General features: G+C 44.3%; 1 protein-coding gene across 1 annotated transcript in view; it reads right to left on the reverse strand.

The window, feature by feature from the left end:
• The window catches only part of SPMIP7 (sperm microtubule inner protein 7), a 377,515-nt gene that overhangs the window by 193,021 nt on the left and 170,196 nt on the right, over nt 1-14,298 (reverse strand). Inside the window, exon 5 of the mRNA XM_069613424.1 lies at nt 10,867-11,005. Within this exon, the coding sequence (XP_069469525.1) occupies nt 10,867-11,005 (139 nt within the window). The remainder of the gene's footprint in view (nt 1-10,866; nt 11,006-14,298) is intronic.

Below are 14,298 nucleotides of genomic sequence, written 5' to 3' on the forward strand. Positions count from 1 at the left end.
CATACCATGTTTGGCCGGCAGGAAATCCGGGTAGCATCACAAGAACATCTCCTTGACCTCAGACAAGGAAATCTAGTCATACTGGCATACATTACCAAGTTTAAACAGATTGCAATTGGGACAACTTGGTCTGATGATGCACAAGTCACAATATTTAGGAGAGGATTATCGGAGGACCTCAAAGATGAGGTATCTCGAGTACCGCGTCCCTCCACACTAACTGAATTCATAGTGCTCGTTATGCAGATAGACTCTCTCCTCCTTCTTCATCGCGAGCACAGGCCGCAGATGAACCTATGCAATTGGGTTCAACAGCAAGAGGTCCCTTAACTCCTGAAGAACGGAGCCGCAGAAGAACCTCACACACACCGTTCAGGAATGCCTAATTGCACCGCTTAGGCGCTCAGGAAGCGCCAGCGTCCGGCGTAAGAGGAACCACGGTCCAGGACTCTATGCCAGAACAGGGTTCCTCGCAGACGTTTCATTCATCCTCTTGTGCCAGCCACACCAATACTAGCATGTTAGCACTCAAAGTATCTTTCTCCATCGGGGACCGGTTACTACAGGATATTCCAGTGCTAATCGATAGTGGGGCTGCAGGGAATTTTGTTGATGACCACTGGGCCGCTTCTCATGGTATCCCTCGTTCCTCCAAACTGGAGTCCATCCCAGTGGAAAGCGTGGATGGGAGTCCTTTGGTCTCTGGACCCATCAAGGATCAAACCAGCCCTATATTGATGTCCATCTCTGTATTGCTCTCCCCAGAGTGCACGGAAAAAACATAAATCACCAATACAATTACAGAGCAAATACTTTGAACACAGACAGACGCAATAACTTACAACCACACACTCTTAGAAGATAATCAGCTCATATACGGCTATTTATTCAAAGCTTAGAAGCAACCAATAATAACATAGAAATAATTCACAGAAGTAATATGGACATAAATCTCAAAAGAAGAAAAGAATTCAAAAGGAAATGCATCACCGTGAGCGTAACAGGATTCCTCATCTCGCCCAGAAGCGGCTGGAAGACCCCGGAAACAGCCAGGCCAAGAGCGCCAAAGCTCACAGGAGTGACGGACGTAAGTGCCCTTCTCCGGCTGAAGTCTCACCTGACCACCTCCGGGTTTCCGCATATATACACACTCCACAAAGGGGAGTCAATTCTCGAACCTTCTGGAAATTGCACTTGCGCAGTTGATGAGCAGCCGTCGGTTGCCAGCTGGGTCAATCGAGAGCTAACCTCAAGGAGCAGAGTGCCTCCCTTCTCTAAAAACACACTCCACGGAGAACAGTAACAAACCATAACAAAGTTAGCTTTCCCAGCAGAAATGTCCTTGACCGCATACCAGGTTTGGAAAGCATATTTTTCTCAGCACCATGAATCTAACACTCAGCAAAATGTGTGCAGCTTTTCACTGCGGCATGAAGTAAATATCCATCATGGCTCCGAGCGCTCCCAGAATGCATTGCGCACCGGCACCATTTTAGTTCAAGCATAACAATCTCATCCCATCAGGAGATCCTCACCCTAGATATCATTCGGGCAGCTCATCATCCTGTCATTCTAGGTTTACCTTTGCTCAAGAAGCAAAATCCTTTCATTAACTGGACGGCTGGATCCTTCTTCTTAGGGTCTGAATATTGCATAACACATTGCATAAAAGACCAACAGAAGGTGATGGTAGACTCGGCTCCAACTCATATGGACTCCCAGGGGGAAACTACTCTCAACCAGATCACTGGTCTCCCGGAGATCTATCATCAATACCAAGAGGTTTTTTCCACCTCCGAGTACACTCAATTGCCTCCCCGCAGGAGGGATGATTGCGCAATTGAGTTCATTCCAGACCAGCCCCTACCCTTTGGGCGTATGTACATCTTGTCGGACAATGAAAAGGAGGTCCTCCGGGAGTATCTCTGGACCAATCTGATGAATGGTCTTATCACTGAGTCCACCTAACCAGCAGCCGCCTCTCTGTTCTTCGTTTTGAAGAAAAACACTGCTGAACTCCGTCCCTGCATTGATTTCTGTGGTTTAAATAAAATCACAGTCCCGGACAAATATCCAATGCCCTTGATCCCGGACATCCTGGAAGCAGTAAAAGGGGCCAATATCTACACTAAATTGGATCCGAAAGGAGCCTAACGAATAAGGCCAGGTGACGATTGGAAGACGTCCTTCACAATGCTGTTTGGTCATTACCAGTATAGGGTGATGCCCTTTGTTTTCTCAAACGCTCCTGCTATCTTCCAACGTTTCATGGACCATCTCTTCGCCGATCTACTCCTTCACAACGTGGTTGTCTATTTCGATGACATTCTGGTCATCTCATTTATGGCCCAGGAACATATAAAACATGTGGAGGAGGTCCTGCGACGGCTCTGACAAAATCACTTATATTGTAAGCTGGAAAAGTGTTCTTTTCAACCTATCTGGGGTATGTGCTATCCGCTAAGGGGATAGTGATGGATCCTCAAAAAGTGTCCGCGGTTCAGAACTGGCCCACTCCCGTCTCAGGTAAAGATATCTGGCGTTTTGTGGGATTTGCAAATTTTTCCCAGAGATTTATTCCCAATTTCTCCAGGTTAACTCAGCCATTGACAAACCTCCTAAAAAAGGAGTTCCTTTTGCATGGACTCCAATCACAAACCAAGCGTTTAAAAGACTCAAGGAGCTCTTCACCTCGGCACCTATTCTGCTAACTCCTGACCAGAACCGCAGGTTTATTGTGGAGACCGATGCTTCGCAGTATGCCCTAGCGGCTGTCCTGCTTCAACTGGACAACCTCGATCAAGAACGCCCGGTGGCGTATCTATCCAAGACGCTCTCACCTGCGTAGTTAAATTACACTGTGTTAAAAAAGGAATTACTAGCCATCAAACGTGCATTCGAGGATTGGTGCCACCTACTGCTAGGAGCTAAATTCCCAGTAGAAGTCCGAACAGATCACCACAATCTCAGGGTCCTTCAGTCTGCCCAGACCTGTAACAGCCATCAAGCCCGATGGGTGCATTTCTTTTCACCATTTAGAATCACTTTTTCGTTCATTCCTGGGAGGGCAACCTAAGGGCGGATGCCTTGTCTCACAAAGAACATCTTCCTAACGATCTCTTCAGGTCTGAACCCATCTTTCCTCAGATTGCTATGGGATTACATACAGTTCCAGACTTTCTGACACGTCTTTAGTCCCAATCCAATCCCGCAGTGAAATCACAACTCTCATGCTCCGCTAAATTGGCTCTGACCTGGGAGGACAGTTGTTATTTCCATGGACATATAGCATTCATACCTACCCGATCCCTCCAAGAAAAGGTGTTGGATGTGTGCCACAACTCCAAAATGGCCGGACACCGTGGGTTCATCTCTACTCAAGAATTGGTTTCCTGCTACTTTTGGTGGCCTACATTATGGAACGACATAAAGGAATATGTAAGTCATGTCCTACCTGCCTACAAACCAAAACTCCTCTTCAGTCTCCCATAGGAGAATTAGTTAGGATGCCTTTGCCTTCTCGCCCATGGCAGATAATCTCAACCAACTTTATAGTGGATTTACCACCGTCAGGGGGTTGCTTCGCCATCATGGTCACAATAGATACCTTTACGAAGATGGCTCACTTCATCCCTCTTGTTGGTATACCTTCGGCCGCCCAGATGGCTCGCATTTTCATCAACAATATCTTCACACTACATGGTCTGCCCGAAACAATAATATCAGACAGAGGACCACAATATACCTCACAATACTGGAAACTTGTCTGTCAGTTTCTTGGAATATCTCGGGCTCTCAGTTCTGGTTACCATCCCCAGTCCAATGGTCAGATAGAAAGGCTCAACCAGACCTTGGTAGGGTACCTCAGGAGTTATGTCTCCGCAGCCCAAGATGATTGGAAGGATCTGTTACCTTTAGCTGAATACGCTTACAATAACTCCTACCATTCAGCAATCCACACATCTCCCTTTCATTGCACTTATGTATTCAACCCTACATCCTTTGCCACGATGAAAAAGTCAGAAAGCAAATTTCCAGATGTGGACTGCTTAATGGATCAGATCCGGCAATGTCATCGCACTGCGATGGTCGCTCTGCAACAATCTCAAGATAGAAGGAAGCATTTTGCGGGCCGCAATAGGACTCCAGCCCCTGTAATCAAACCAGGGGATTGGGTCTGGTTGTCCTCCCGGTTTCTTCCACGCCATCTAGTACCATCCAAACTTTACCCCCGGTTCTTTGGTCCATTCCGGGTGGTCGCAGCTATAAGCGCAGCTGCCTTCAGCCTGAAGCCAGATAATCAGGGTACATTCCACCCGATAGTCTCTGCTCGTCCTCCACCGGTGATGTCTGCCTCAGGACCGGAATTTGAGGTCAAAGAAATATATGACTCCCGGTATCACCGGGGTCGTCTACAATATTTAGTAGACTGGAAGGGGTATTCCCCTGCCAATCGGACCTGGGAACCAGAAACCGCAGTTCACGCACCTCGCCTGGTAAAAAGATTTAATCTGAAACACCCAGGCAAGCCGGGGGGGAAACAGCCTTAGGAGGGGGCATACTGTGATGATCATCAAAACGGATTGTAGGTACCGGCCATATTCCAACATGGCCGTACCGAAACATGGCTGCAACAACAGCAACAGTCTAGTTGCTTTTTCCCATGAAGCACTGCGGAACTCCCAGGTCACTTCCTCTGCAGTATATCAACACGTAACGCCAGGGGAGCTACGCGTTGCTACTCTCTTAGGAGCTTGCAAGCGCTAAGTAAGTTAGTTCAGGTGTCCTTTAATCTTTCTTGACCTTTACATTTTCTATTTCCTGGTCTATCCTTAAACCTTTTGTCTGTTCTTCTGGTCCACGTAGATTACAGCCGTAGCTGTAGCCGTAGTACTACAGGAATCGCCCGAACTCGGGCAGCTCAAGCCCCGCCCACTGAGTGCGCAGTTTATGCTCCCGAACTTGTTACCTTTTGGTAGGCGGTTTTCTTTATCGTTTGTGCATAATTTCAGTTGCTGCTTAGAACAGACTTCCCCATTGTATATTCTCCTTCCGCCTCAGTTCGGATTATCAGTCGGAGTGATCCAGGCTCGAAACTAGAAACCCAAAAACAGCTTCCGTCTGGTTTTGTTCATACTATTGCCGGGTAGGTTATATTTACTTTTTCTCCCGGCTACGTTTGCTGCCTCACTATAGAACGGTTAGTTCCTCTTGCATGCTTATATCTCTATCTCTTACCTGTTCTCTCTTACCCCCCAGTCTCCCTTTACTTCCTAAAGGCGCTCCTAAAGCCAGTTGGGCAAACAATAACCAAGCAGCCTTTCACTACCCTAACTTGTGGTAAGATACTGAGGTTCTTACAAGAGGAATAACATCCCATGCCAGATAGTCCGCTAGGGCTAACTTCTCCATTCTTTTTCTTACACATCTTCAGTCCAGCCCCGGACAAGATCCTCTAAAAATTGTGCCAGACATCTAAGATAGACCAACGTCCTATGCCTGGTTGTCCCGTGGAGACAACGCACCCCAGCAGCTCTCCACAGGTTTTTTTTCCCATGAGGTTTTCCCTGGGGGCCTCCCGGTTATCAAGCCTCTGTGCCGGGCTACCAGGGGGTTCTCAGGGGGATTTCTAAATACAGCTGGAAACAGCACGGACCTCCCTCACCAACCAGGCCAGCTGCCGAAACCAGAATCATCCTTCCTTCAAGCCCAGATAGGTGGTCACATGAGTCTACCCCGTTCATACTTGGGACAAACAGTTTCTTAGCATAACACAGATAATGTTCCAGTCGGTTAGCTATCCCTTCAGGCAAACCTTGCTTTTTATCTTGGTGGGTGTTTCTTATAGGGTTATTAACCTTTTTCTGTTATTAGGATGGAACACTGAGGTTAGCATCTGCTTGTACTGCCAGAGGTCTGACTGCTAAAGGTATCCTGAGGCAGCATAGATTTCCTCTACCCCCAGGATCTGCCTCTAGAGATGAGGCTTCTTATTCTTCAGGAAAAGGTAAACACAAAGTTGGAGCCCCGTAGTTGGAGATGCAGTCAGAAGCTGTCCCTAAAAGTTATGAGGCAGAACGGGCTGCTACAGAGAAAGAGGCAGAGTGCTCTGAGCAGAAGAACATCCAACCTCATGAGTTTGAACTAGGGAGCATAGGGTTAGAGAATCCTCCACCCAAAATTCTGGTTCAGTGTCTATACCTGCATCCTCTGATTCACCGTCCACATCCCATGGCTACTGAACTAGGAAACCCACTAGAACCATCCAAAGTGGTAAAACAACTCATAATACTAATGGACATCGAACTAACTCTAGAGCCACTTGCCAGCGCAGTAGTTAAGAAATACTTCTTCCACTTACAATCAAAGGGATACTCCCCTTCTTCACCTTCCCACACGGAACACTATCTGTCATCTCTCTCGTCACGACGAGAATATACTATGCCAACAGCATCCATCTCAGAATGCCAGAATACCTTATGAGAAAGATACAATGAATGCAGCATGCAGCAGTAAGACTACTCCTCAGACTCACTAAGAGAGAACACATCACACCAACACTGAGAACAATACATTGCCTACCAGTCAAAAAATGAATCTTCTTCAAAACACTGCATATCACACAGAGCAATCCACGGCTGAGGAGCGGAATTCAAACAGGGAAACATCTCCATCTAAAAATCAAAACGAACACTAAGATCCAGTGACAACATTCGCCTCGAACCGAAACAATAGGCAAAACACAAATTCAGTGGATCATCATTCTCCTGCATAGCAGAAAGACTTTGGAAGTCACTTCTCAAAGGAAATACAAACAACAGAAGATCACCTACAATTCAGGAAACAGTTAACAAAATACCTCTTTAAGTCACCAAGCTAAAGAGAGAACACCAGCGAAGGAAAACCCCTGACGCAACCCAATAAGAAATTCAGAAACCAGAGCACTCAGAGAAATAAAACGCTCTACCCCAGATACCATAGAATCCAATTAATCCAACAGATTAACCCAAAGCACAGAAAGAGACTCAGACGACCCGTACTTACTGTACTAAACACTCCAATACTCTGCATACTCACCACCCAACACTGAAGAAACAAGACACATACCTTTGCCACAAAAATAACACTGCAAGCTACAAGCACTCTACCGACTCTATAAAACACCCAAGATGCACATACAACACCCACATATAACCACCCACCAAACACGGTATCCCTACAAAATATCCCCACCAAAAATATTGCTGTACATATGGCCGTTTGTCTCGCCATAGGCGATATTTTTGGGGGGGATAATTTGTGGGAGAAGGGGTTGCAGGGGTGTCACCCGCATATTTTAAAATAATGCAGGGGTGTCCCCCGCAGGGTCCATGGGTCAATATCGCTGCAAAAATATGGCTATATTTTTGTATCTCGATATTTTTGCGGGGACATGGAACCCCAAACACCACACAACATCGACCAACTAAAAACATAACACATAGTGACCGTTTTTTCTGAACTGAAACCACCAACAGCACATCAAAGCTCCCTTGCGCTTTTACCTCTCAATCCCACTAAATAACCAATCCCAATTGCCCTTTCTTTTCAGATCTGCTTGGGCACCTAGAGACCATGACAATGGCAGCGGTGTGAAGTTAATAACATAACATAAAAAACCCCTCCTAAGTTTCCTAAGAACTTATTCTGTGTGTATGAAAAAATGTATGGATGTTTTGGGGTGGTTAAATACTTTTTAGCTTGCTTGTACAGTGCAGTGTGTGGTGTATCTGACTACTATAAGATTGCATTCCTTTGTCTCGTCTGCCCCAGAGTGCATGTGCTGCTATTCTGGAGGTGAGTGTACAGAGAGGGAGGTATAAGAGTGCAAATGTTGCTCTTGTACTGAGATTTGTTAAGACTCTCACTGGGTATCTGAGGAGGTTTAGAGAACACAAGAAGGATGCTGTTTAATGAGGTTTCATGGGGGAATGGCTGCCTGAAAAACGTGAATAGAAGGGACAATGGATACAAGGTGTGCTCCTTCGATGCTATGATTAATTTATGTATGCTTGAGCACATCATGAATGCTTGCTTCCCTGAGTTCATCATTGTTTAAAGTGAACTAGCAAAGATGTCTGACTTGTAAGTCCCTCATAGAATCAAGTAATAAGGGGACTGGAAAATCAGGTCAAAATATCCCTTCTTACAGGTGCAAAAAGTAGAAATGGGTAAAACCCTTTTGGGTGGGTCCAAAAAGAAGGCGCACCACCAACCCAAAGGTGAAGCGTGGTTCCTCAGTAATTCAGAGACTCCCTGGCACTTGCTGGGAAAAGAAATGACCATTCAGTGGTCACAGTAGCTTTCCTAAAAAGGCTGCTGATGTGAGTGCTGTATGTATGGCCTCTGGTCACTGGTAGACTTGCCCTGACTTTCCAGAGATTTCTTCCACTTCTCTTGATGTGGGGGGTTGTGTCCCAGAAAGGAAATCGTTCTTCGTCCAAATTCTCAACAATATGTCCATTACATTACAGTGGTCCTCACTGGAATTAGAGACACTGCTGCCAAAACAACTGTCTTTGACAGTAATTACTTTCTTTGGGCCAGAGGTTATAGCAGATAGTCCTCTGCAAGCAACTAAGTTAACTGGTGGGTCCTTAACACTTTCCCTACTGATACCATTTCCCTAAGCAATTACATTTTTCCTGTTAATTTCTATGAAGATGCCCCATGCATAGTTTTCCTTGAGAACAACTTGCAAGAGAGGTATCTTCAAAGGCACCACTATCATACCAGTGATTTGTAAGTTAAATTCCACTCTTAACAAGGGTCCACTTAATACAGGGGTCTCCCCTCAGTCTGAAATGTTGCTCACGGTTAAAAGAAGGAGAACAACCAGTTATTCCACTAAGTCATTAGTGGTTAAGCTGTTTATTCCACCTACTCCAACAGGGAGGCCAAGGGGTATTCCTGAGCCATTGGGACCTTCTACTGAGGAGTCTGCACAAAAACAGGTTCAGAGGATCAAACTTCCTCTGAGGGTCATTGGGAACAGACCTCCTCTCCCTAGGGAAAAGAAAATTCCCAGGAGTACTTGCAGCACCTACAGTCTGCAAAGACTCCCCACAACAAAGGTAATCAGGGAATACCAAAAGTTACTCTGCCTTTGCTGGGAGTTTAACTGACTAACACCCAAATGATTTACACTGAATGGGATTAGTTAACCAAGGTTAAAGTCTGGGGAGGACATGTGTTAAGAAAGAATTCACATTTTTGGGGCATGTAGGGTCATGTTTTAGGGCCCCCAACCTTTTAGTTCTTTTTTCTGGATCACTGACTTAGGGTTATGTTGATGTGTGCATTTGTATTATACCTAATACCATCTTCCAGAGTATCCAGATTAATAGGGATTGTTGGTGTGGGCATCAGGCCTTTTTTCCTGCTGGCTAAATGTATAATGTTCCTTTTCTTCCATTCCCTACCTATATGTGTTAGGTGCTGAACACTAGGTCTATGGCCTTCTGCATTTAACAGGAGTGGGTTGAGTATTTAGGACACTGTAGAAAAATGTGCAGGCCCAAGCATGGCTTTATCTTCTTGTTATGTTGTGTGGTTTATTTATCTATTTATTTATTTATTGTTGACTTGTTAGGTGCTTATACAGGAAGCAAATCATGTTTCAAAAAGCCCATAGGGGACTTGGGAGGTGACAGGGGATGAAAGAAAATGTAATTACAACACAAAACAATTAATTAATTACTTAATTAAATAAACCAAAGAAGATGTTGGGGAGGGGAAGACAAACCTACTATACCTTGTGAGTGTTCAGAACGTGCAAGTGCAGGTTCCCTTTTTCGCCACCCTCTGTTAATTTATGTTGGGTGCCTACCTGGGGTAGTGCACCCACATCTAGGCAGTGGAGTAAGGAGAGTCCTTTAAAACGATTACTGTTATTTTTTAAAATAAAGTACATGGCACATTTGTATTATTGTTTATTATACCTGAAGTACCCTTTTGACCTGATAGATTTAATTGTGTGACTTAATAAAGTATATCAGTGTAGTGTATTTTCTAGAGATATGTTTGTGGGATAGTTATAACTTTGTCTCCGCTTGCTATCCCTACCTGAGAGTTAATCCTTGCCCACATTACTTACCTGAAGAGAGGGTTGGCTTCCCTTTATTGCTAGGAGTTTGATGTTGCCAACTCTCCTGTACGGTCAGTGGTTTTAGTTCCTTCAACAGCCGGTGGTACGAAAGCTGTTTTATGTTCAAAGTTTATGCACACACATTATATTGACCTATGGCTACTCAAATACAACTTCAATCCTCAGGAATACAATGAGTCCCTTAAGTTTGATTCAAAGACTGTAGATCCACGTTTAAAACGTCTTGGCCTAACAGCTTTAGTAAATACAAACAATGCAGAGTTTTTGTCCAGCAAATAAAGATAGAGGCCCCTATAATTGAGCACATGCTATCTTTCTCAACGCCTGAACAGATAACAGAACAAAGCACTTAATGTGGTGCGATCTTTCTGACTGAGACATTCAAAGTGTGAAGTAAACAGGTCCGAACTTCCCATATTCCCCTTACTTCCATACTCTTAAAATGCAATGATCATATTATCTGAATTCCTACATTTGAAGTGGCTTAAATTGAATGACTAGATTTGATGATGTCCCTAATTACATATATTGCAATTTGTGATGCTATCAGGACATTTTGGAAAACCTTATTTTATTTAAAATATAATTATCTGGTAATTGGTGAACAAAATCATGCATTAACGACTTCATATTACACTTGTTGCACAGAAATCTAGAAACAATTAGAGGTGGGTGTCCTACTTTCCTGTTGTCTTTGTACAATATAAAAAATGACTTACTCTCCCGATTTCTGGTCTTGACCCACAGTCCTCCAACGAATAAATCCGCGACACAGGATCTGCTGCTTTCTCTAGTGTGGAACGTGGTGGTGAGATCTTTGATGGCAGTTTATTGTCCCAGGACACATCTGCATATGCCCTAAAGAAAAGTAACAGATTGATCATTTTGAAAGAAAGTTCTAAAAAACTCTGGACCTTTCTGTCAATATTAAACTGAAACATCTTAAAAATACTAAAACAAGGAAAAGCGGGATAGCAAATCCCTTTAGAGGGTTCAATAATGAATCTTAGAACATGGTCTGGATCCTAAAGCTCAACTTTACAATTTATGAGTAAATTGAACCCGACACAAACAATCCTACAAACGCATCTCCAAAGACAAGATAAACTGAGGAAGGAATAACACACAGATTGGTTGTGCAGATTTGGCAGAAGACCGCAATTTTTACAATAGTGAAAATGCCATGAAATGTGGACGGCACTGCAGAGTGCAGGAAAAGGCAAATGAAGGGCTGTGGGAGAGCTAGGATGTAAGAGAGATGCCTTGCAACCAGGATCAACAACTCCTTTGACTAAATCCTTCAATTCTGCTGACATTTTGCATTAAACAGCTATTTGCGGACACCTGCTCTCTAGTGCGCCATCAGTTGTATAGTCTGGGCTGCAGTATGCCATCTGTTAGAATCACTCGAAATACAGCAAGAGTGCAAAGTCCAGACCCACAATCAACTGAGAAATTATTTTATTTATCAGTAATTTTAAAGGTACCAGCTGCGAACACAGTCACTTCTTGGGTCCCCAAGGGAAGGGAAAGGGTGAACAGAGTCTAACAGTACAAGGGCCTTGGAATATTGCGGATCGGTTACGTGCATGAATAGGGAAATAGCAGACGTGCAGTGACAACTTTAGAGCAAACATCACAAGTACAAGCCAACAAACACAAAAGGTGATGCAGTAAGGATGAGTGAAATGTGGTGGCGGGCTGACAAGGCAGTGGAGATGTCATCTGTGATGAAAAATGGGTAAGGCAGCTAAACAAGTGTCAAGAGCAAAGTTTTTTTTTTAAAGTGGAAAGTCTTTAGTCTCTTCCGGAAGCAGAGGTGGTTTTCTTCTGATTTGATGTAATCTGGAGGTCATGCCATAGAGCTGCCCCTGAGGTGTCACTGTTCTGCTCCCAAACCTCTTCTGCATGAAAGCTGCAGTACTAAGTATCTTAGAGCCTGTAGACCTAAGTGCTATAGAGCTTAATTTCTTATTATTTTGCTTAATGTAACATGGCCCAGAGTCGGAATAGGTTTAGTCAACAAGACAAAGGCCTCATTATGAGTGAGCCGGTCTGGAAATAAAGGTGCTAGGAACAAGTTACCGGCACCTTTCCAGACCTACTCACTCCGTGTTTGCCAGTAGGGGCTCTGAACTACCGACAGGCATGACCTGCCGGGAGTTCAGGCCCCTGCCGGCATGTTTTTCACTGAGGCACCGGGAACGTTAACAACAGTGCCAGTGCTTCAGTGTTCCCATTCCCATGGAGTCCTTTAGGAAGTCCTTTAGGAACTAACTGTACCACTGCCGGTGATATCCCAGGGATGTTAGGCGGTGGTGATAAAGGTAATACAAGATTGCCAGCAACCCCCCAATAGCAACAGTGAGTTACCAGCAACCCCGTAATGAGGGACGAAGAGTTTTGAAGCCTTTGTGGGCAGGGTAGTGAAGGGAGATAAACTCAGGAATTATGTGGTCCTGAGATCTCAAGAGGAGGATCAGCCTGAAAGCCGCCTTCTGGCTTGTCGGACGTTGGTGGGTAGGTGAACTTTGGTAGACCCAGGTAGAGGTTACTACAGTAATCCAACCTCAGGAGCACCCTAGACGACAAGTGATGCATAGGTCTAACACATACAAACCTAGATATATCCTCTTACATTGTCGGTCATGCTACAGCTCCAATACAAAACCACTCTTGTTATGACAAGGGGTGTCTGCTGTCACTGCAACCTTCTGTGGGTCTGGTTGCATGCCCTTTTCCAAAAATCTTTGTATGAATAAAAGTGTCAGCCTCTTGTCAAGATAAACATTTACAGCATTCAACCTCAGACCTGCTACTCCCAGAGCTTCCCATACTGGATTCCGTGCCACATTATGTTGCTTCTGTAATTCTTCTTTTGTTAGGAGGTCATCAATGTCACTGAAGCCATTTTAGACATGTATTATTGCTTTTCTTATTGTATATTAAAATATTCATGCAGCAGATGACATTTCAAAGCTTTGTATTTGTAGTGGTCGAGTCCCTTCCAAAGACAGCAGACGTGGCCAGGTGCAAAAAGTGACTGGGGCCCGATGCTGCTGCTATCAATGCTGGACCGCTCCTGATATATGTGGCCTGGCCAGTAATCCCGCACAGGTACCCCACATGCTGCTGTTATTGTGCCGATTTGCCCTGGCATATGCAGCCTGGCTTAACAGACATTTGGGGCCCCCTACACACTACTGCTGCTCTGCCTGCCATCCATAAGATCCAGGAGCATCACCTGCAGTACAAAGGACTTTGAGGCTGCCCTACCTTCGGCTGCCTCCCAAGTAAGGATTTTTGGATATAGTTTCAATAATATAAAGTGGACATTATTATATTTTTAAGGACGCTTTCGCTTTAGATGACTCTTTAGTTTAACGCAGCTGGATAGTAATGGGTATAGTGTTTACATTGTGTAATGTTATTCCCCTTTGCATATAAAAAAAATACAAAACTGCTGGTGTACTGGGATGTAAGTGAAGTTAAAAGAATGGTGCACTCACGTGTCATGACCGACCAATCACAAATACATAGATTTGGACCATATATCGATTGATTATATTATTTCTTTCAATGCATCTTACCTTGTATTTTGGGGCATTAATAGCTGCGAGCCCCACCGGTCCCCAACCGCCATCCTGTGATAATCTGATCATTAGCCTGATCCCCCAAATTCAAGTGCCCTCGTGTGGCAATAAATCGTAGCATGCACTCCTCTATGTGAGGCCGGAGCACTATGCAAAGCTCATCGTCACAACGTTAGTGCACGACAGAGACAAAAGTACTGTGTACGCAATGTATTGACATGTCACCATGGATGCCTCTGTGTTCAATAAATATTAACAAACCATTTCTCCCTGACAATATTGGTGTTTACGGTTTGACCGACCTATTACCTGCCTTCAACACTCCAACTTTATGTTTAATACACCTACAAAAGACAACCGTTGCCTACAACACAATAAGGTAATTGCACTACGTGAAATGTCTCTTTGCTATATGTGCTTCCCATTGCTCGAAGGTCAAACTTCAAAATACCTGTTTTTAAAAACCCGTATAAAAGGCTTTTTAAGTCAGTCAGACCTTTCTTGTTTGAAGGTTTATTAGGGATTCATTTTATATTTATGTCTTATTTGCTATATATT

The sequence above is a fragment of the Ambystoma mexicanum genome, chromosome 5p (assembly GCF_040938575.1).
Source record: "Ambystoma mexicanum isolate Mex_15411 chromosome 5p, UKY_AmexF1_1, whole genome shotgun sequence".
NCBI classification, from domain to species: domain Eukaryota; kingdom Metazoa; phylum Chordata; class Amphibia; order Caudata; family Ambystomatidae; genus Ambystoma; species Ambystoma mexicanum.